Source organism: Heterodontus francisci, chromosome 2 (genome assembly GCF_036365525.1).
Source record: "Heterodontus francisci isolate sHetFra1 chromosome 2, sHetFra1.hap1, whole genome shotgun sequence".
NCBI classification, from domain to species: Eukaryota; Metazoa; Chordata; class Chondrichthyes; order Heterodontiformes; family Heterodontidae; genus Heterodontus; species Heterodontus francisci.
Window position 1 is genome coordinate 221,035,276 of NC_090372.1, and position 22,819 is coordinate 221,058,094.

At 48.0% G+C, this 22,819-nt stretch overlaps 1 protein-coding gene across 6 annotated transcripts in view; it reads right to left on the reverse strand.

Moving 5' to 3' along the window:
- si:ch211-257p13.3 (kinesin-like protein KIFC3) overlaps positions 1-22,819 on the reverse strand; it is a 130,054-nt gene that overhangs the window by 29,565 nt on the left and 77,670 nt on the right. For all 6 annotated transcript variants that reach the window (XM_068016159.1, XM_068016149.1, XM_068016177.1 and 3 more), the window contains 5 exons: positions 20,719-20,999; positions 14,590-14,655; positions 8,383-8,520; positions 2,527-2,724; positions 371-544 (listed from right to left, as the gene is read on the reverse strand). In XM_068016159.1, the coding sequence (XP_067872260.1) occupies positions 371-544; positions 2,527-2,724; positions 8,383-8,520; positions 14,590-14,655; positions 20,719-20,999 (857 nt within the window). The remainder of the gene's footprint in view (positions 1-370; positions 545-2,526; positions 2,725-8,382; positions 8,521-14,589; positions 14,656-20,718; positions 21,000-22,819) is intronic.

The following is a 22,819-nucleotide window of genomic DNA, read 5'->3' on the forward strand; positions in this document are numbered from 1 at the left end:
CCGAAGCTCTCCCTCACTGGGGATTTTCCTCACCTCATAACTGAATATATTTTCACTCATTGACAGAGATTGTTTGCCGTGATTGGTCAATAACTCCATAAGCAACATACCATGTGAGCAGGATGATAATTTTGTGAATGGGGTGGACTCTGGTCTTTGACCTTTTGATCTTTCCATCCAATGACAACCACCACTCCCGCTGATGGTGCAGGGTGAGGGGGGGTGTGAGGGGGGGTGTGAGGGGGGGTGTGAGGGGGGGTGTGAGGGGGGGTGGGTTTTGTTGCTGCTGAGAATGGTCTTCGTTACAGTTTGAATGAATGAATGACTGATTGAAGTGAATGATTGGTTGTTTGAGTTTGGCTGAGTTTACCTTGAATTTGAGCTCGGAGCTGGTTTGTTGGGAGTCCCTCTGTTGTTGCTCCAGTTTGCTGAACTGCTCCCCTTGAATCGAGAGCTGATCCAGGAGTTGACGGTTTCTCTGCTCACATTCCTGTAGTGATTTCAGTGTCGCTGGTGAATCCACCTCCACTTGCTGCGTGATGTACTGGAAACCAGAATGGACAAAACACCAGTGACTTTGGCTTAGTAACTGGGGAGAGAGGGGCCTTTCGCCAAGGGGTCTCACACCAGCAGAATCCGCACTCTCACACTCGCCTGCCCACACTGAGCTGTCAGCCTGGTGAACACAGGACTACTAGTTGATGATCCATCTCTGCCTCCTCCTGAAGTCCCCAGCATCACAGATGCCAGTCTTCAGCCAATTTGATTCACTCCACGTGATATCAAGAAACGACTGAAGGCACTGGATACTGCAAAGGCTATGGGCCCTGACAATATTCCGGCAATAGTACTGAAGACCTGTGCTCCAGAACTAACCACATTCCCTCGCCAAGCTGTTCCAGTACAGCTACAACACTGGCATCTACCCGCCAATGTGGAAACTTGCCCAGGTATGTCCTGTACACAAAAAACAGGACAAGTCCAACACGGCCAATTACTGCCCCATCAGTCTACTCTCTATCATCATTAAAGTGATGGAAGGTGTCATTAACAGTGCTATCAAGCGGCACTTGCTCAGCAATAACCTGCTCAGTGACGCTCAGTTTGGGTTCCGCCAGGGCCACTCAGCTCCTGACCTCATTACAGCCTTGGTTCAAACATGGACAAAAGAGCTGAACTCAAGAGGTGAGGTGAAAGTGACTGCCCTTGACATCAAGGCAGCATTTGACCGAGTATGGCATCAAGGAGCCCTAGCAAAACTGAGGTCAATGGGAATCAGGGGGAAAACTCTCTGCTGGTTGGAGTCATACCTAGCGCAAAGGAAGATGATTGTGGTTGTTCAGCACCATTCACAACTCCTCAGATACTGAAGCAGTCCGTGTAGAAATGCATCAAGACCTGGACAATATCCAGGCTTGGGCGGATAAGTGGCAAGTAACATTCGCGCCACACAAGTGCCAGGCAATGACCATCTCCAACAAGAGAGAATCTAACCATCTCCCCTTGATGTTCAATGGCATTACCATCGCTGAATCCCCCACTATCAACATCCTGGGGGGTTATCATTGACCAGAAACTGAACTGGAGTAGCCATATAAATACTGTGGCTACAAGAGCAGGTCAGAGGCTAGGAATTCTGCAGTGAATAACTCACCTCCTGACTCCCCAAAGCCTGTCCACCATCTACAAGGCACAAATCAGGAGTGTGATGGAATACTCTCCACTTGCCTGGATGGGTGCAGCCCCAACAACACTCAAGAAGCTCGACACCATCCAGGACAAAGCAGCCCGCTTGATTGGCACCCCATCTACAAACATTCACTCCCTCCACCACCAACACACAGTGGCAGCAGTGTGTACCATCTACAAGATGCACTGCAGCAACACACCAAGGCTCCTGAGACAGCACCTTCCAAACCCGCGACCTCTACCAACTAAAAGGACAAGGGCAGCAAATGTATGGGAACACCACCACCTACAAGTTCCCCTCCAAGTCACACACGATCCTGACTTGGAACTATATCGCTGTTCCTTCACTGTCGCTGGGTCAAAATCCTAGAACTCCCTTCCTAACAGCACTGTGGGTTTACCTACCCCAAATGGACTGCAGCAGTTCAAGAAGGCAGCTCACCACCACCTTCTCAAGGGCAATTAGGGATGAACAGTAAATGCTGGCCTGGCCAGCAACGCCCACATCACCTGACCGAATAATGAAAAATTAAAATCTCGCCGGCCCTCACTCACACTCACACTCGCCCAACCTCACACTCACACTCGCCTGCCCACACTCACACACTCACACTCGCCAGCCCACACACAGGCACTTACACTCATCCAGCCACACTCACACACTCACTCTCGCCCGCCCACACTCACACTTGCCCGCCCACACTCACACTCACACTCGCCAGCCCACACACAGGCACTTACACTCACCCAGCCACACTCACACACTCACTCTCGCCCGCCCACACTCACACTCGCTCGTCCACACTCACACACGCCCGCCCACACTCACACACTCACCTGTATCTCTGCTGGCCGGTCCTGATATCGATGGAGTTCCAGCTGCAGTCCTCGCATCCTCTCTTCCAGCTGCCTCACCTGCTCCTCCTTCCTCCACTGCACATTGCTCATCTGTGTTTCCAGACGCAGTAACTGCTCGAGTTTCTGCTGCAGGGACCCCTCCAGAAGATGTACCTTCGATCTCAGGTCCTCATTTTCCTAACAGAGGAATTTAAAAGCAACCACTACGCATGATTATTCAGTACTATTAGTGGAAAAATTCCTTTTACAATCTCTTGAACTGTCTCCTTAACAACAGCTGATATTTATATTTACATTGCACCTTTAATAGAATATCACTTCCCAAGCATTATAAAACAAATCCTGACACTGAGCCACAAAAGGAGATATTAGGTCAGATGACTAGGTGGGGATGTGGTAGGAATATGGGATTAATGTAGGATTACTATAAATGGGTGGTTGTTGGTCGGCACAGACTTGGTGGGCCGAAGGGCCTGTTTCAGTGCTGTATCTCTAAATAAATAAAAATAAAATAAAAATAAAAGCTTGGTCAAAGAGGTAGGTTTTAAAGAGTGTCTTAAAGGAGGAAATCGAGGCGGAGAGGTGTAGGGAGGGAATTCCAGAGTTTGGGGCCGAGGTAACTGAAGGCACGGCCACCAATGGCAGAGTGATTAAAATCGGGGATGCTCAACAGACCAGGATTAGAGAAGTGCAGATATCTCGGAGGGTTGTGGGGCTGGAGGAGATTACAGTGATAGGCAGTACAAGACCATGGAGGGATTTGAAAACAAGGATGAGGATTTTTAAATTGAGACATTGCTTGACTGGGAGCCAATATAGGTCAGTGAGTACAGGGGGCGATGGGGTAATGGGACTTGGGTCAGTGAGTACAGGGGGCGATGGGGTAATGGGACTTGGGTCAGTGAGTACAGGGGGCGATGGGGTAATGGGACTTGGGTCAGTGAGTACAGGGGGCGATGGGGTAATGGGACTTGGGTCAGTGAGTACAGGGGGCGATGGGGTAATGGGACTTGGGTCAGTGAGTACAGGGGGAGATGGGGTAATGGGACTTGGGTCAGTGAGTACAGGGGGCGATGGGGTAATGGGACTTGGGTCAGTGAGTACAGGGGGCGATGGGGTAATGGGACTTGGGTCAGTGAGTACAGGGGGCGATGGGGTAATGGGACTTGGGTCAGTGAGTACAGGGGGCGATGGGGTAATGGGACTTGGGTCAGTGAGTACAGGGGGCGATGGGGTAATGAGACTTGGGTCAGTGAGTACAGGGGGCGATGGGGTAATGCGACTTTGGTCAGTGAGTACAGGGGGCGATGGGGTAATGGGACTTGGGTCAGTGAGGACAGGGGGCGATGGGGTAATGAGACTTGGGTCAGTGAGTACAGGGGGCGATGGGGTAATGGGACTTGGGTCAGTGAGTACAGGGGGCGATGGGATAATGCGACTTGGGTCAGTGAGTACAGGGGGCGATGGGGTAATGGGACTTGGGTCAGTGAGGACAGGGGTCGATGGGGTAATGGGACTTGGGTCAGTGAGTACAGGGGCGATGGGGTAATGGGACTTGGGTCAGTGAGTACAGGGGGCGATGGGGTAATGAGACTTGGGTCAGTGAGTACAGGGGCGATGGGGTAATGGGACTTGGGTCAGTGAGTACAGGGGGCATGGGGTAATGGGACTTGGGTCAGTGAGTACAGGGGCAATGGGGTAATGGGACTTGGGTCAGTGAGTACAGGGGGCGATGGGGTAATGCGACTTGGGTCAGTGAGTACAGGGGGCGATGGGGTAATGGGACTTGAGTCAGTGAGTACAGGGGGCGATGGGGTAATGGGACTTGGGTCAGTGAGGACAGGGGGCGATGGGGTAATGAGACTTGGGTCAGTGAGTACAGGGGCGATGGGGTAATGGGACTTGGGTCAGTGAGTACAGGGGCGATGGGGTAATGCGACTTGGGTCAGTGAGTACAGGGGGCGATGGGGTAATGGGACTTGGGTCAGTGAGTACAGGGGGCGATGGGGTAATGGGACTTGGGTCAGTGAGGACAGGGGGCGATGGGGTAATGAGACTTGGGTCAGTGAGTACAGGGGGCGATGGGGTAATGGGACTTGGGTCAGTGAGTACAGGGGGCGATGGGGTAATGCGACTTGGGTCAGTGAGTACAGGGGGCGATGGGGTAATGGGACTTGGGTCAGTGAGGACAGGGGGCGATGGGGTAATGAGACTTGGGTCAGTGAGTACAGGGGCGTTGGGGTAATGGGACTTGGGTCAGTGAGTACAGGGGGCGATGGGATAATGAGACTTGGGTCAGTGAGTACAGGGGCGATGGGGTAATGGGACTTGGGTCAGTGAGTACAGGGGGCGATGGGGTAATGGGACTTGGGTCAGTGAGTACAGGGGCAATGGGGTAATGGGACTTGGGTCAGTGAGTACAGGGGGCGATGGGGTAATGCGACTTGGGTCAGTGAGTACAGGGGGCGATGGGGTAATGCGACTTGGGTCAGTGAGTACAGGGGGCGATGGGGTAATGGGACTTGGGTCAGTGAGTACAGGGGGCGATGGGGTAATGGGACTTGGGTCAGTGAGGACAGGGGGCGATGGGGTAATGAGACTTGGGTCAGTGAGTACAGGGGCGATGGGGTAATGGGACTTGGGTCAGTGAGTACAGGGGCGATGGGGTAATGAGACTTGGGTCAGTGAGTACAGGGGCGATGGGGTAATGAGACTTGGGTCAGTGAGTACAGGGGCGATGGGGTAATGGGACTTGGGTCAGTGAGTACAGGGGCGATGGGGTAATGCGACTTGGGTCAGTGAGTACAGGGGGCGATGGGGTAATGGGACTTGGGTCAGTGAGGACAGGGGGCGATGGGGTAATGCGACTTGGGTCAGTGAGTACAGGGGGCGATGGGGTAATGGGACTTGGGTCAGTGAGTACAGGGGTGATGGGGTAATGGGACTTGGGTCAGTGAGTACAGGGGCGATGGGGTAATGCGACTTGGGTCAGTGAGTACAGGGGGCGATGGGGTAATGGGACTTGGGTCAGTGAGTACAGGGGGCGATGGGGTAATGGGACTTGGGTCAGTGAGTACAGGGGGCGATGGGGTAATGGGACTTGGTGCGAGTTAGGACACAGGCAGCAGTGTTTTGGATGAGCTGAACTTTACGGAGGGTAGAATGTGGGAGACTGGGCAGGAACTCGTTGGAATAGTCAAGTCTAGAGGCAATGAAGGCATGGATGAGGGTAAATGATCCCAAGGGACTATTCCGAATAGGAACAGGTGGGTTCTCCTCAGTGTCCTGGCCAATATTTATCCCTAAACCAACATCACTAAATCAGAATATCTGGTCATTGTCATATTGCTGTTTGTGGGATCTTGCTGTGCGCAAGTTGGTTTCTGTGTTTCCTGCATTAATTGTATTCACTGTATAAATGCAAATCTTTCCACTTCAAGAAATATGTCTTTGGCTGCAAGCTACTTTGGCATGTCTGGGGAATTATGAAAGGTGCTACAGAAATGCAAATCTTTTATGCTTCCTATATTAGTGGGACTGTTCAAAATGAATTTGTGGCAGTTTGTGTCATAGGAACATAGGAGTAGGAGTAGGCCATTCAGCCCATCGAGCCTGCTCTGCCATTCATGGCTGATCATCCACTTAAATGCCTTTTTCTCACATTATCCTCATAACCCTTTATGTCATTTGTATTTAGAAATCTGTCAATCTCTGCTTTAAACATACTCAATGACTGAGCTTCCACAGCCCTCTGGGGTAGAGAATTCCAAAGATTCACAACCCTCTGAGTAAAGAAATTTCTCATCTCTGTCCTAAGGGGCTTCCCACTTATTTTGAAATTGTGTCCCTAAATTCTAGACTCCCCAACCAGGGGAAACATCTTAGCTGCATCTACCCTGTCTATCCCTTTAAATATTTTGTCAGTTTCAATGAAATCACCTCTCATTCTTCTAAACTCTAGAGAATACAGGCCCAGTTTCCCCAATCTCTCTTCATAGTACAGTCCCACCATCCCGGGAACAAGTCTGGTGAACCTTCGTTGCACTCCCTCTATGGCAATAATATCCTTCCGAAGGTAAAGGGACCAAAACTGCACACAGTACTCCAGGTGCGGTCTAACCAAGGTTCTATACAATTGAAGCAAGACTTCACTACTCCTGTACTCAAATCCTCTTGCGATAAAGGCTAACATACCATTAGCCTTCTTAATTGCTTGCTGCACCTGCATGTTAGCTTTCAGAGACTTATTGAGCAGGACACCCAGGAACCTTTGTACATCTACACTTACTAATCTCTTACCATTTAAGAAATACTCTGCACATCTATTCCTCCAACCAAAGTGGATAACCTCACATTTTTCCACATTATATTCCATCTGCCATGTTCTTGTCCACTCGCTAAGTCTGTCCAAATCCCCTTGAAGCCTCTTTGCATCATCCTCCGAACACACATTTCCACCGAGTTTTGTGACATCTGCGAACTTGGAAATATTACATTTGGTCCCCACATCCAAATCACTGATATATATTGTGAACAGCTGGGGCACAAGCACCAATCCCTGTGGTACCCCACTAGTCACAGCCTGCCGACGTGAGAATGACCCTTTTATTCCTACTCTCTGTTTTCTACCTGTTAACCAATCCTTAATCCATGTCAGTATATTACCTGTCCAAATACAGTCAAAGGGTCAGTACTGAGGGAGCGCTACACTGTCGGAGGGTCAGTACTGAGGGAGGGTTGCACTGTTGGAGGGTCAGTACTGAGGGAGGGTTGCACTGTTGGAGGGTCAGTACTGAGGGAGTGCTGCACTGTCGGAGGAGCAGGACTGAAGGAGTGCTGTACTGTCACAGGGTCAGAACTGAGGAAGGATTGCACTGTCGGAGGGTCAGTACTGAGGGTGTGCTGCACTGTTGGAGGGAAAGTACTGAAGGAGTGCTGCACTGTCGGAGGGTCAGTACAGAGGGAGTGACGCACTGTCAGAGGGTCAGTACTGAGGGAGTGCTGCACTGTCGGAGGGTCAGTACTGAGGGAGTGACGCACTGTCAGAGGGTCAGTACTGAGGGAGTGCTGCACTGTCGGAGGGTCAGTACTGAGGGAGGGTTGCACTGTTGGAGGGTCAGTACCGAGGGAGTGCTGCACTGTCGGAGGGTCAGGACTGAAGGAGTGCTGCACTGTCGGAGGGTCAGTACTGAGGGACTGCCGCACTGTCAGCGGGTCAGTACTGAGGGAGTGCTGCACTGTCAGAGGGTCAGTACTGAGGGAGTGCCGCACTGTCAGAGGGTCAGTACTGAGGGAGTGCTGCACTGTCAGAGGATCAGTCCTGTGGAATAAAATGTTGTGGGACCACCTTAAGAGGGTGAAAGTGAAAGTCACTGGAGGAAGTGATGTCATCCTGCAAATGAATCTTCTTCCAGCCCATGTCCAATTGTTGTTTGAAAGTTGCTCCGAAATCTGATTCCACCACACGTCGTGTGTTCCAGATCTTCAAATCCATGGGAAGAAAATTCTCCTAATTTCCTCTCTCGTTCTTTTGTCAATTATTTAAAATCCATTGCCGTTGGTTACGGCCCGACTTGCCATTGGAAACAGCATCTCTGTACTCGCTCTGTCAAAACCTTTCAGGATTTTGAACGCCTCTATTAAATCTCCTCTTAACCTTCTCTGCTCCAAGGACAACAGTCCCAGTTTCTCCAGTCTCTCCACATATCATGAACCCACATCCCTCTCATTCAGAGAGAGAGTGACTCACTGAGTTAAGCCACTATAACACCCAGTTACTGTACAGGAGCCTGGTCTGATGGCAAGGACCCCACACCAGAGTCTCGAACACCTTACCTTGAGGAGCTGTGCAGAGGGCTGCAGAGGGATGGTGGAAAGCTGCTGCAGGAGGCCTTGGGTCACACCCAGGTTTTGTTTCAGGCTCTCGTTCTCTATAGACAGGTGCTGGATCCGTTTCTCTGAGTCTGTAACTCCCTGCAAGGGAAATGGAAGCTGACTCACTCTGAGACACTGGCCGCTGGGGTTGATGATGACAGCAGCCTCGGCCTATCCAACTGCTTCAATGACCTTCCCTCCGGCAAAAGCTCAACAGCAGGACTGCTCACCGAGGGTACCACGCAGCTCTGCTCCATTCATGACTCCTTCTGCAATGAACCACCTCCCTCCCTCGATCCCCCTCTCCCCCTCGATCCCCCTCTCCTCCTTGCCCTCTCTCCCCCTCTCCTCCTCTCCCCCTCTTTCCCACTCCCCCACTTTCCCACTCCCCCACTTTCCCGTCTCCCTCTCTCCCCCTCTCCCCCACTTCCCCTTTCCTCCCTCCCTCCACTTCTCTCCCCCTCCCTCCCCCCTCCTCCTCCTCGCTCCCCTCACTCTCCCCCTCTCCTTCTGTTTAGAGATACAGGCTGAGAAATTGGCTAATGTTGGCCTGAAATGGTTTCAGGGGTCAGTCCCCTGATACCCCTGCACCCACCTCCCCAATACTGTTCCTCGGCCCTCACTTACATCAGACATGAGGAGCAGCAGCTTGGGATCAGCGTGGGCATGGGGCAGGTGGAGCTGGGGGTAGGGGTGGAGCAGGGCGACTGGTGGGCCTGTCTCTCTGAGGCAAGAGCTTTGATGCTGAGAGGACCCTGATAAAGAGGACTTAAAAAGCAACAGTGACACCAGGGACACAGATACCCCTTTACTAGTGGCTTATTGGGACACAGATACCCCTTTACTAGTGGGTTATTGGGACACAGATACCCCTTTACTAGTGGCTTATTGGGACACAGATACCCCTTTACTAGTGGCTTATTGGGACACAGATACCCCTTTACTAGTGGCTTATTGGGACACAGATACCCCTTTACTAGTGGCTTATTGGGACACAGATACCCCTTTACTAGTGGCTTATTGGGACACAGATACCCCTTTACCAGTGGGTTATTGGGACACAGATACCCCTTTACTAGTGGGTTATTGGGACACAGATACCCCTTTACTAGTGGCTTATTGGGACACAGATACCCCTTTACCAGTGGGTTATTGGGACACAGATACCCCTTTACTAGTGGCTTATTGGGACACAGATACCCCTTTACCAGTGGGTTATTGGGACACAGATACCCCTTTACTAGTGGCTTATTGGGACACAGATACCCCTTTACCAGTGGGTTATTGGGACACAGATACCCCTTTACTAGTGGCTTATTGGGACACAGATACCCCTTTACTAGTGGCTTATTGGGACACAGATACCCCTTTACTAGTGGCTTATTGGGACACAGATACCCCTTTACTAGTGGCTTATTGGGACACAGATACCCCTTTACTAGTGGGTTATTGGGACACAGATACCCCTTTACTAGTGGCTTATTGGGACACAGATACCCCTTTACTAGTGGCTTATTGGGACACAGATACCCCTTTACTAGTGGCTTATTGGGACACAGATACCCCTTTACTAGTGGCTTATTGGGACACAGATACCCCTTTACCAGTGGGTTATTGGGACACAGATACCCCTTTACTAGTGGGTTATTGGGACACAGATACCCCTTTACTAGTGGCTTATTGGGACACAGATACCCCTTTACTAGTGGCTTATTGGGACACAGATACCCCTTTACTAGTGGCTTATTGGGACACAGATACCCCTTTACTAGTGGGTTATTGGGACACAGATACCCCTTTACTAGTGGGTTATTGGGACACAGATACCCCTTTACTAGTGGGTTATTGGGACACAGATACCCCTTTACTAGTGGCTTACTGGGACACAGATACCCCTTTACTAGTGGCTTATTGGGACACAGATACCCCTTTACTAGTGGCTTATTGGGACACAGATACCCCTTTACTAGTGGCTTATTGGGACACAGATACCCCTTTACTAGTGGGTTATTGGGACACAGATACCCCTTTACTAGTGGGTTATTGGGACACAGATACCCCTTTACTAGTGGGTTATTGGGACACAGATACCCCTTTACTAGTGGCTTACTGGGACACAGATACCCCTTTACTAGTGGCTTATTGGGACACAGATACCACTTTACTGTGTGGGACCTCTACAAACAGGATGGTCTTCACCTGAATCAGAGGGGTACCAATATCCTGGGGGGGAGATTTGCTAGTGCTCTTCGGGGGGGTTTAAACTAATTCAGCAGGGGACTGGGAACCTAAAATGTAGTGCCAGTGTACAGGATGTTGAGAGTAGTGAGGTCAGGGATAAGGTTACAAGGACGCAAGAGGGCACTGGCAAGCAAGAACCTGGTTTAAAGTGTGTCTACTTCAACGCCAGGAGCATCCGGAATAAGGTGGGTGAGCTTGCAGCATGGGTTGGTACCTGGGATCTCGATGTAGTGGCCATTTCGGAGACATGGGTAGAGCAGGGGCAGGAATGGATGTTGCAGGTTCCGGGATTTAGATGTTTCAGTAAGAACAGAGAACATGGTAAAAGAGGGGGGGGTGTGGCATTGTTAATCAAGGAGAGTATTACAGCGACAGAAAGGACGTTTGAGGACTCGTCTACTGAGGTAGTATGGGCCGAGGTTAGAAACAGGAGAGGTGAGGTCACCCTGTTGGGAGTCTTTTATAGACCTCCAAATAGTTCCAGAGATGTAGAGGAAAGGATAGCGAAGATGATTCTCGACAGGGGCGAGAGTAACAGGGTAGTTGTTATGGGGGACTTTAACTTTCCAAATATCGACTGGAAATACTATAGTTAGAGTACTTTAGATGGGTCAGTTTTTGTCCAGTGTGTGCAGGAGGGTTTTCTGACACAGTATGTAGACAGGCCAACCAGGGGCGATGCCACATTGGATTTGGTACTGGGTAATGAACCCGGCCAGGTGTTAGATTTAGATGTAGGTGAGCACTTTGGCGATAGTGATCACAATTCAGTTAGGTTTACCTTAGCGATGGGCAGGGACAGGTATATACCGCAGGGCAAAAATTATAGCTGGGGGAAAGGAAATTATGATGCGATTAGGCAAGATTTAGGATGCGTAGGATGGGGAAGGAAACTGCAGGGGATGGGAACAATCGAAATGTGGAGTTTATTCAAGGAGCAGCTACTGCGTGTCCTTGATAAATATGTACCTGTCAGGCAGGGAGGAAGTTGTCGAGCGAGGGAGCCGTGGTTTACTAAAGAAGTTGAAGCGCTTGTCAAGAGAAAGAAGAAGGCTTATGTTAGGATGAGACGTGAAGGCTCAGTTAGGGCGCTTGAGAGTTACAAGCTAGCCAGGAAGGATCTAAAGGGAGAGCTAAGAAGAGCAAGGAGAGGACACGAGAAGTCATTGGCGGATAGGATCAGGGAAAACCCTAAGGCTTTCTATAGGTATATCAGGAATAAAAGAATGATAAGAGTTAGATTAGGGCCAATCAAGGATAGTAGTGGGAAGTTGTGTGTGGAATCAGAGGAGATAGGGGAAGCGTTAAATGAATATTTTGCGTCAGTATTTACAGTAGAGAAAGAAAATGTTGTCGAGGAGAATACTGAGATTCAGGCTACTAGGCTAGATGGGATTGAGGTTCACAAGGAGGAGGTGCTATCAATTTTGGAAAGTGTGAAAATAGATAAGTCCCCTGGGCCAGATGGGATTTATCCTAGGATTCTCTGGGAAGCTAGGGAGGAGATTGCAGAGCCTTTGTCCTTGATCTTTATGTCGTCATTGTCAACAGGAATAGTGCCGGAAGACTGGAGGATAGCAAATGTTGTCCCCTTGTTCAAGAAGGGGAGTAGAGACAGCCCTGGTAATTATAGACCTGTGAGCCTTACTTCGGTTGTGGGTAAAATGTTGGAAAAGGTTATAAGAGACAGGATTTATAATCATCTTGAAAAGAATAAGTTCATTAGAGATAGTCAGCACGGTTTTGTGACGGGTAGGTCGTGCCTCACAAACCTTATTGAGTTTTTCGAGAAGGTGACCAAACAGGTGGATGAGGGTAAAGCAGTGGATATGGTGTATATGGATTTCAGTAAGGCGTTTGAAAAGGTTCCCCATGGTAGGCTATTGCAGAAAATACGGAAGTATGGGGTTGAAGGTGATTTAGAGCTTTGGATCAGAAATTGGCTAGCTGAAAGAAGACAGAGGGTGGTGGTTGATGGCAAATGTTCATCCTGGAGTTTAGTTACTAGTGGTGTACCTCAAGGATCTGTTTTGGGGCCACTGCTGTTTGTCATTTTTATAAATGACCTGGAAGAGGGTGTAGAAGGGTGGGTTAGTAAATTTGCGGATGACACTAAGGTCAGTGGAGTTGTGGATAGTCCCGAAGGATGTTGTAGGGTTCAGAGGGACATAGATAGGCTGCAGAGCTGGGCTGAGAGATGGCAAATGGAGTTTAATGCGGAAAAGTGTGAGGTGATTCACTTTGGAAGGAGTAACAGGAATGCAGAGTACTGGGCTAATGGGAAGATTCTTGGTAGTGTAGATGAACAGAGAGATCTTGTTGTCCAGGTACATAAATCCCTGAAGGTTGCTACCCAGGTTAATAGGGCTGTTAAGAAGGCATATGGTGTGTTAGCTTTTATTAGTAGGGGGATCGCGTTTCGGAGCCACGAGGTCAAGCTGCAGCTGTACAAAACTCTGGTGAGACCGCACATGGAGTATTGCGTGCAGTTCTGGTCACCGCATTATAGGAAGAATGTGGAAGCTATGGAAAGGGTGCAAAGGAGATTTACTAGGATGTTGCCTGGTATGGAGGGAAGGTCTTACGAGGAAAGGCTGAGGGACTTGAGGTTGTTTTCGTTAGAGAGAAGGAGGAGGAGAGGTGACTTAATAGAGACATATAAGATAATCAGAGGGTTAGATAGGGTGGATAGTGAGAGTCTTTTTCCTCGGATGGTGATGGCAAACACGAGGGGACAGAGCTTTAAGTTGAGGGGTGATAGATATAGGACAGATGTTAGAGGTAGTTTCTTTACTCAGAGAGTAGTAGGGGCGTGGAACGCCCTGCCTGCAACAGTAGTAGACTCGCCAACTTTAAGGGCATTTAAGTGGTCATTGGATAGACATATGGATGAAAATGGAATAGTGTAGGTCAGATGGTTTCACAGGTCGGCGCAACATCGAGGGCCGAAGGGCCTGTACTGCGCTGTAATGTTCTAATTCTAATACTTTACCAGTGGGTTATTGGGACACAGATACCCCTTTACTAGTGGGTTATTGGGACACAGATACCCCTTTACTAGTGGGTTATTGGGACACAGATACCCCTTTACTAGTGGGTTATTGGGACACAGATACCCCTTTACTCGTAGGATACTGGGACCCAGATACCCCTTTACTAGTGGGTTATTGGGACACAGATACCCCTTTACTCGTGGGTTATTGGGACACAGATACCCCTTTACCAGTGGGTTATTGGGACACAGATACCCCTTTACTAGTGGGTTATTGGGACACAGATACCCCTTTACCAGTGGGTTATTGGGACACAGATACCCCTTTACCAGTGGGTTATTGGGACACAGATACCCCTTTACTAGTGGGTTATTGGGACACAGATACCCCTTTACTAGTGGCTTATTGGAACACAGATACCCCTTTACTAGTGGGTTATTGGGACACAGATACCCCTTTACTAGTGGGTTATTGGGACACAGATACCCCTTTACTAGTGGCTTATTGGGACACAGATACCCCTTTACTAGTGGCTTATTGGAACACAGATACCCCTTTACTAGTGGGTTATTGGGACACAGATACCCCTTTACTAGTGGGTTATTGGGACACAGATACCCCTTTACCAGTGGGTTATTGGGACACAGATACCCCTTTACCAGTGGGTTATTGGGACACAGATACCCCTTTACTAGTGGGTTATTGGGACACAGATACCCCATTACTAGTGGGTTATTGGGACACAGATACCCCTTTACCAGTGGGTTATTGGGACACAGATACCCCTTTACTAGTGGGTTATTGGGGCACAGATACCCCTTTACTAGTGGGTTATTGGGACACAGATACCCCTTTACTCGTAGGATATTGGGACACAGATACCCCTTTACTAGAGGGATTGGAATGCTTGTGAACAAAGGACCAAGGAACTTACCCTTTCAATTCTCAGCTGAGTGAGTTCCTCTTCTCTCTGCCTAATCTGTTCTTTCAGGTTGTGGATCTACGAGAGGAGTGAAATTGTTGAGAGTTATACTGCAGGCAGTGTACGTGTGGGCAGTTTCTGAGTAAGTAGCTCGGGGAGGGGCTGGTAGTCGGACAGGAACAAGACCTGAACCTGATCCAGTTTCTCCTTGAAATTTCTAGAACACACCTCCCAGATTTCCTTGGATCTGTTCTTGGGTTTTGACCGGCAGAACAAAAGAACATAAGAACATAGGAAATGGGAGCAGGAGTAGGCCATTCAACCCTTCGAGCCTGCTCTACTCTTCAACACGATCATGGCTGATCATCTACTTCACCATTTTCCTGCACTATCCCTGTATCCCTTTATGTTTTTAATATGTAGAAATCTATCACTCTCGGTCTTGAACATACTCAACGACTGAGCCTCACAGCCCTCTGGGGCGGAGAATTCCAAAGATTCACCATCCTCTGAGTGAAGAAATTCCTCCTCTTCTCAGTCCTAAACAGCCTGCCCCTTATTCTGAGACTGCCCCCTTGTTCTACACTCCCCAGCGGAAACATCCTTCCTGCATCAACCCTGTCGAGCCCTGTAAGAATTTTGTATGTTTGAATGAGATCACCTCTCATTCTTCTAAACTCCAGTGAATAAAAGCCCAGTCTATTTAATCTTTCCTGCATAGGACAATCCCTCCATCCCAGAAATTAGTTTTGGTGAACCTTCATTGCACTCCCTCTATGGCAAGTATATCTTTGCTTAGGTAAGGAGACCAAAACTGCACACAATACTCCAGGTGTCTCACCAAGGCTCTATATAATTGCAGTAAGACATCCTTACTCCTAGACTCTCATCCCCTTGTAATAACAGCCAACATACCATTTGCCTTCCTAATTGCTTGCTGTACCTTTAAGTTAGCTTTCAGTGACTCATGAACAAGGACACCCAAGTGCCTTTGAAGTTTAACACTTCCCAGCCCCTCTCCATTTAAGAAATATTCTGTATTTCTGTTTTTCCTACAAAGTGGATAACCTCACATTTCTCCACACTGTCTTCCATCTGTCAAATTTCTGCCCACACGTTCCAAATCCCCTTGAAGCATCTTTGCATCCTCCTCACCACCCTCACTTCCACCTAGTTTTGTGTCATCTGCAAACTTGAAAATATTGAAAATAACAGCACTGTGGGTGTAGCTACCCCACACGGACTGAGTGTTCAAGGAGGCTTCTCAAGGGCAAGTGGGGATGGGCAATAAATGCTGGCCCAGCCAGCGACCCCCACATCCCAGGAATGAATAAAATCAAATTTAATCACCGCATCCAGATCATTGATATATACTGTGAACAGCTGGGGCCCAAGCATTCATCCTTGTGGCATTAGCCTGCCAACCTGAAAATTACCCATTTAATCCTATTCTGTTTTCTGTCCATTAACGAGTTCCCAATCCATGCCAGTATATTCCCCCCAATCCCATGTGCTCTAATCTTGTTTACTAACCTCTTGTGTGGGACCTTATCGAAAGCTTTCTGAAAATCCAAATATACCACATCCACCAGTTCTCCCTTATCTATTCTTCTAGCTACATGCTCAGAAAACTCCAACAGGTTTGTTAAACATGATTTCCTTTTCATAAATCCATGTTGACTCTGCCCAATCCGACCATTATTTTCTAAGTGTTTTGTTATCACATCCTTTATTATAGATTCTAGCATGTTCCCTATGATTGATGTTAGACTAACAGGTCTGTAGTTCCCCATTTTCTCTCCCCCTCCTATTTTAAATAGTGGGGTTACAATTGCCACCTTCCAATCTGCAGGAACCATTCCAGAGTCTATAGAATTTTGAAAGATGATCACCAGTGCATCCACTATCTCTACAGCCACCTCTTTCAACACTCTGGGATGTCGATCAGGTCCAGGGGATTTATCCACTTTAAGCCCCATTAATATCTTAATAACATTAATATCTTGAAGCTGTTATAGAGTCATAAGTCATAGAGTCGTACAACATAGAAACAGGCCCTTCGGCCCACTGCGTCCATGCCGACCATAATGCCTATCTATACTAATCCCACCTGCCTGCATTAATTCCATATCCCTCTATGCCTTGCTCATTCAAGTACCTGTCCAGATGCCTCTTAAATGTCGCTACTGTTCCTGCCTCCACCACCTCCTCAGGCAGCTCATTCCAGATACCCACTGTACTTTGTGTGAAATATTTACCCCTTTGATCCTCTCACCTTAAATCTATGCCCTCCAGTTTTAGTCACCCCTACCATGGGAAACAGACTCTGGCTATCTACCCTATCTACGCCTCTCATAATTTTATATACCTCGATCATGTCCCCTCTCAGCCTCCTTTGCTCCAGGGAAAACAGACCCAGCCTATCCAATCTCTCTTTATAACTCAAGCCCTCCAAACCAGGAAACATCCTTGTGAATCTTTTCTGCACCGTCTCTAGCTTAATCACATCTTTCCTGCAGTGCGGCGACCAGAACTGCACACAGTACTCCAAATGCGACCTAACCAACATTATGTATAACTGTCACATGACGTCCCAACTCTTGTACTCAATGCCTTGGCCGATGAAGGCAAGCATGCCATACGCCTTCTTCACCAACCTGTCTACCTGTGTTGCCACTTTCAGGGAACTATGTACTTGCACCCCAAGGTCTCTCTGCTCAACAACACTCCCCAGGCCCTGCCATTCACTGTATATGTCCTGCCCTGGTTTAACTTCCCAAAATGCATCACTTCACATTTGTCTGCATTAAATTCCATTTGCCAATCCCTTGCCCACTTTCCCAGTTGATCTATATCCTGTTGTAACCTTAGACAACCTTCTTCACTGTCCACTATACCATCAATTTTGGTGTCATCTGCAAACTTACTAATCATGCCCCTTACATTCACATCCAAGTTATTAATATATATGACAAACAACAGAGGGCCCAGCACCGATCCCTGCGGCACACCACTGGTCACCGGCCTCCAATCTGAAAAACAACCCTCCACTACCACCCTCTGCCTCCTATCACCAAGCCAATTTTGTATCCAATTTGCTAGCTCACCCTGGATCCCATGTGTTTGAAGGAATTAAGGGATACGGTGAGAGCACGGGTAAATGGATCTGAATCCACGAAAAGATCAGCCATGATCTTATTGAGTGGCGGAGCACGCTCGCGGGGCCGGACGGCCTACTCCTGCTCCTAGTTCTTATGATCTTCTTATGAACCTTCCGGACCAGCCTACCATGCGGGACCTTGTCAAAGGCCTTGCTAAAGTCCATGTAGACAACGTCCATCGTCCTGCCCTCGTCAATCTTCTTGGTCACCTCCTCGAAAAGCTCAATCAAATTCGTGAGACATGATTTCCCACGCACAAAGCCATGCTGACTATCCCTAATCAGACCTTGCCTTTCCGAATGCATATAAATCCTGTCTCTCATAATCCCACCCAATAACTTTCCCACCGCTGATGTAAGGCTCACCGGCCTGTAGTTCCCTGGCTTATCCCTGCTGCCCTTCTTAAATAAAGGCACAACATTAGCAATCCTCCAGTCTTCCGGTACCTCACCTGTGGCTAACGATGATACAAAAATCTCTGCCAGGGGCCCAGCAATCTCCTCCCTTGCTTCCCATAGCATCCGAGGATACAACTGGTCAGGCCCTGGGGATTTATCCACCTTAATGTGCTTCAACACCTCCTCCTTTGTAATGTTGATATGCTCCAGGATATCGCTGTTCCCTCCCTTGAACTCACTAGCTTCCATGACCTTCTCCACGGTAAATACGGACGAGAAATATTCATTTAAGACCTTGCCCATTTACCGTGGCTCCACACATAGATTGTCACACTGATCCTTAAGGGGACCTATTCTCTCCCTAGCTACCCTTTTACTCTTAATATACTTATAGAATCTTTTAGGATTCTCCTTTATCTTATCTGCCAGGGAAATCTCATGGCCCCTTTTCGCCCTCCTAATTTCCTTCTTAAGTGTACTCCTACATCCCCGATACTCCGAGGGACTCGCTTGATCCCAGCTGCCTATACCTGACATATGCCTCCTTCTTTGTCCTGACCAGACCCTCAATATCCCTCGTCAACCAAGGTTCCCTCAACTTGCCAGCCTTGCTCTTCCATCTAACAGGAACATGCCGGCCCTGAACTCTTCCTATCTCACTTTTAAAAGCCTCCCACTTGCCAGACGTCCCTTTACCTGTAAACAGCCTCTCCCATTCAACTTTTGAGAGTTCCTGTCTGATGCCATCGAAATTAGCCTTCCCCCAATATAGGACTTCAATCTGAGGACCAGTCCTATCCTTTTCCATAACTATATTGAAGCTAATAGAGTTATGGTCACTGGTCCCAAAGTGCTCCCCCACTGACAAATCAACCACCTGCCCATCCTCATTTCCTAATCCTCATTTCCTAAGAGGAGGTCGAGTGTAGCCCCTTCTCTAGTAGGGCCATCCACATACTGCTTCAGAAAACTATCCTGGACACACTTAACAAATTCTTCCCCATCTGATCCCTTAGCACTAAGGCAGTCCCAGTCAATATTAGGGAAGTTAAAATCACCTACTATTACAACCCTATAATTCCTACACCTATCTGTGATTTCCCTACATATTCGCTCCTCCACTTCCCTCTGACTATTGGGGGGCCTATAGTATAATCCTATCAAAGTAATCACCCCTTTCTTATTTCTAAGTTCTACCCATATGGCCTCGCTGGACATTCCCCCCGGGATATCCTCTCTAAGTACTGCCGTGATGTCTCCCTAATCAATAGTGTAACTCCCCTTCCTCTCTTACCTCCACCTCTTCATTTACACTAGTTCCTTAATTCTCCATTATTTCTAGGAGGTTTTTAGTATTTTCCTTGGGGAAGACAGACACAAAGTATTTGTTTAGTTTCTCTGCCATTCCCTTATTCCCCATTATAAATTCTCCTGACTCCACTTGTAATGGACTCATTTGCTTTTGTTAATCTTTTCTGTTTTACATACCTATAGAAATTTTTACAGTCCATTTTTATGTTTCTTGCTTGTTTACTCTCATTCTATTTTCCCTTTCTTAATCTTTTCCTTGGTCCTCCTTTGTAGAATTCTAAAACGCTCCCAACCCTCATTTATCATTTCAATTTTTTTGACAACTTTATAGACCTCTTCCTTTACTCTGATATAATCCTTGATTTCTTTCATTAGCCACGGTTGGAACACTTTCCTTGCTGGGTTTTTGTGCATTAAAGGAATGTATTTTTGTTGTAACCTATGTATTAGTTCTTTGAATGTTAGCCATTGCCTGTCTAACGTCATACCTTTTAATGTAGTTTCCCAATCCACCAAAGGTAATGTGCCCCTCATACCTTCATAGTTTCCTTTGCTTACATTTAAGATCCTAGTTTTTGATTGAACTACATAACTTACAAACTTAGTGTAATATTCTATCATATTATGGTCACTCTTTCCTAAAGACTCCTTTACAACAAAATTATTAACATATCAACTCACAGAGAGCTGTGATTAGAATAACAGGGCTGGTAACAGGACCCATTGGAAAGAATGCAGCCGTGTCATGGAATTTCAGAAAATAAGAACCTGAGAAAGGATCATTTGCTCGAGAAACTACTCCTTCTGCCCATGAAGGATTTTCCCAATCAGTTACAGCGCAGAAACAGGCCATTCGGCCCAACAGCTCCTTGTTCTTCATGAGCCTTCCCCCCATTGTTCTTTATCGCAATCAACATATCCATCTATTCCTTTATCCCTCATGTGTTTATCCAGCTTCCCCTTAAATGCAACAACACTGTTCATCTCAACCATTCCCTGTGGTAGTGAGTTCCACATTCTCACCACTCTCTGGGTAAAGAGGTTTCTCCTGAATTCCCAAATGGATTTATTAGTGGTTATCTTATATTGATGGGCCCCCAGTTCTGGCCTCACCTGTAAATGGAAACCTCTTCTCTACATCTATCCTATCAGCCCCTTTCATAACCTTAATGACCTCTATCAGGCCACCCCTCAGCCTTCTCCTTTCTATAGAAAAGAGCCCCAGCCTGTTCAATCTGTAAATGCCGGAGGTAGAATCGAGGAGACTTTACCTGAAACTCAAAGTGGTCCAACAGTTGCTTTTTCTCATTCTCCCCATGTTCTACCTCCATCTTGATGGATTGCACCTCGTTCACCAGTTTGGTCCTTTCACTCTGTAGTGTATTGATGGACTCCACCAGCCTCTGCACTCCCATCGATGGAGGCAGGCCGAAGAACGGAGAGTTGGTGGGACATGGAGAGTCTTCGGGACACTGAGAGTCGGTGGGACATGGAGAGTCTTCGGGACACGGAGAGCTGGTGGGACACGAAGAGTCTTCGGGACACGGAGAGCCTTCAGGACACAGAGAGTTGTCAGCAGTGACTTTACATCCTACGACACATGACTACTGGGCAATGCCATGTTGTTCAGTGGAAATCTCTGTCCAGCCCAAGATGTTACTGCAGTGACACTGTTTTAATCACATGCACAAATTCAGTAGAAAATGCTTTACAGGCAATTCTGTTCCATACACTTCACCTGTCTATGTAAGAACCTGCATTGCTTTAACGCCTACTACAAACTCAGGACTTCCCAAAGCACTTTACAGCTAATGAGGCACTTTTGAATTGTAGTCAATGTTCGAATGTAGGAAATGGGGCAGCCAATTTCGCACAGCAAGATCCCAAAACCAGCAATGTGATAACGACCAGGTAATTTGTTTAGTTTAGTTTAGAGATACAGCACTGAAACAGGCCCTTCGGCCCACCAAGTCTGTGCCGACCATCAACAACTCATTTATACTAATCCTACACTAATTCCATATTCCTACCACATCCCCACCTGTTCCTATATTTTCCCTACCACCTACCTATACTAGGGGCAATTGCTAATAGCCAATTTACCTACCAACCTGCAAGTCTTTGGCATGTGGGAGGAAACCGGAGCACCCGGACAAAGCCCACGCAGACACAGGGAGAACTTGCAAACTCCACACAGGCAGTACCCAGAATTGAACCCGGGTCGCTGGAGCTGTGAGGCTGCGGTGTTAACCACTGCGCCGCCCATTGTTTTTGTGATATTTATTGAGGGATGAATACTGGCCAGAACATTGAGGAGAACTCCTCTACTCTTCTTCAAAATAGTGGCTGTGCAATCTTTCTTGGTCATGAGAGGGCAAACGGGGCCTTGGTTCAACCTCTCCCCAAAGGCTGGCCCCTCCGTCAGTGCAGCACCCCCTCAGTACTGACCCTCCGACAGTGCAGCACTCCCTCATTGCTGATCCTCCGAGAGTGTATAGCTCCCTCAGTGCTGACCCTCTGACAGTGTATAGCTCCCTCAGTGCTGACCCTCCGACAGTGCAGCCCTCCCTCAGTGCTGACCCTCTGACAGTGTATAGCTCCCTCAGTGCTGACCCTCCGACAGTGCAGCACTCCCTCATTGCTGATCCTCCGACAGTGCAGCCCTCCCTCAGTGCTGACCCTCCGACAGTGCAGCACTCCCTCATTGCTGATCCTCCGACAGTGCAGCCCTCCCTCAGTGCTGACCCTCCGACAGTGCAGCACTCCCTCATTGCTGATCCTCCGAGAGTCTATAGCTCCCTCAGTGCTGACCCTCTGACAGTGTATAGCTCCCTCAGTGCTGACCCTCCGACAGTGCAGCACTCCCTCAGTACTGACACTGCAAGTGTCAGCCTGGATTTTGTGCTCAAATCTCTGGAAGGGTTTACTTGTTGACAGCTTCAAAATATAATATAAATACATTGTTTTAATATTTTAGTTTTATTCTTTATTCTGTCTCTTTGTCTCCCAATTCAATTTGTATTTCCCTCTCTTTATTTCACTTTCTATACCTGATTCGACATTGAACTCAATGTTCTAGCTCACCCTTCCTGCTTTAGACTCTGCACTGCTCATTACTGACTCTCCAGTCCGATTGGTTAAAGAGGTAGCCAGTTTTTTGCCCTGTTTCCGCAGTTCCCGGAGACCTGAGAGAGGGAGTTGCTCTGTTTCCCTCTCTCACTTACAGCACATTCCAGTGCAGGTTTTGATGGAAAGAGGGTGATTCTAATGAACAGAGAGAGTCACTCATTCACTGGCTACAGTTACATCTGCCCTGATATTGCCTTATATGCTTTGGGCAAAATTTGTATAATAATGCTCTTGTGAAACGCC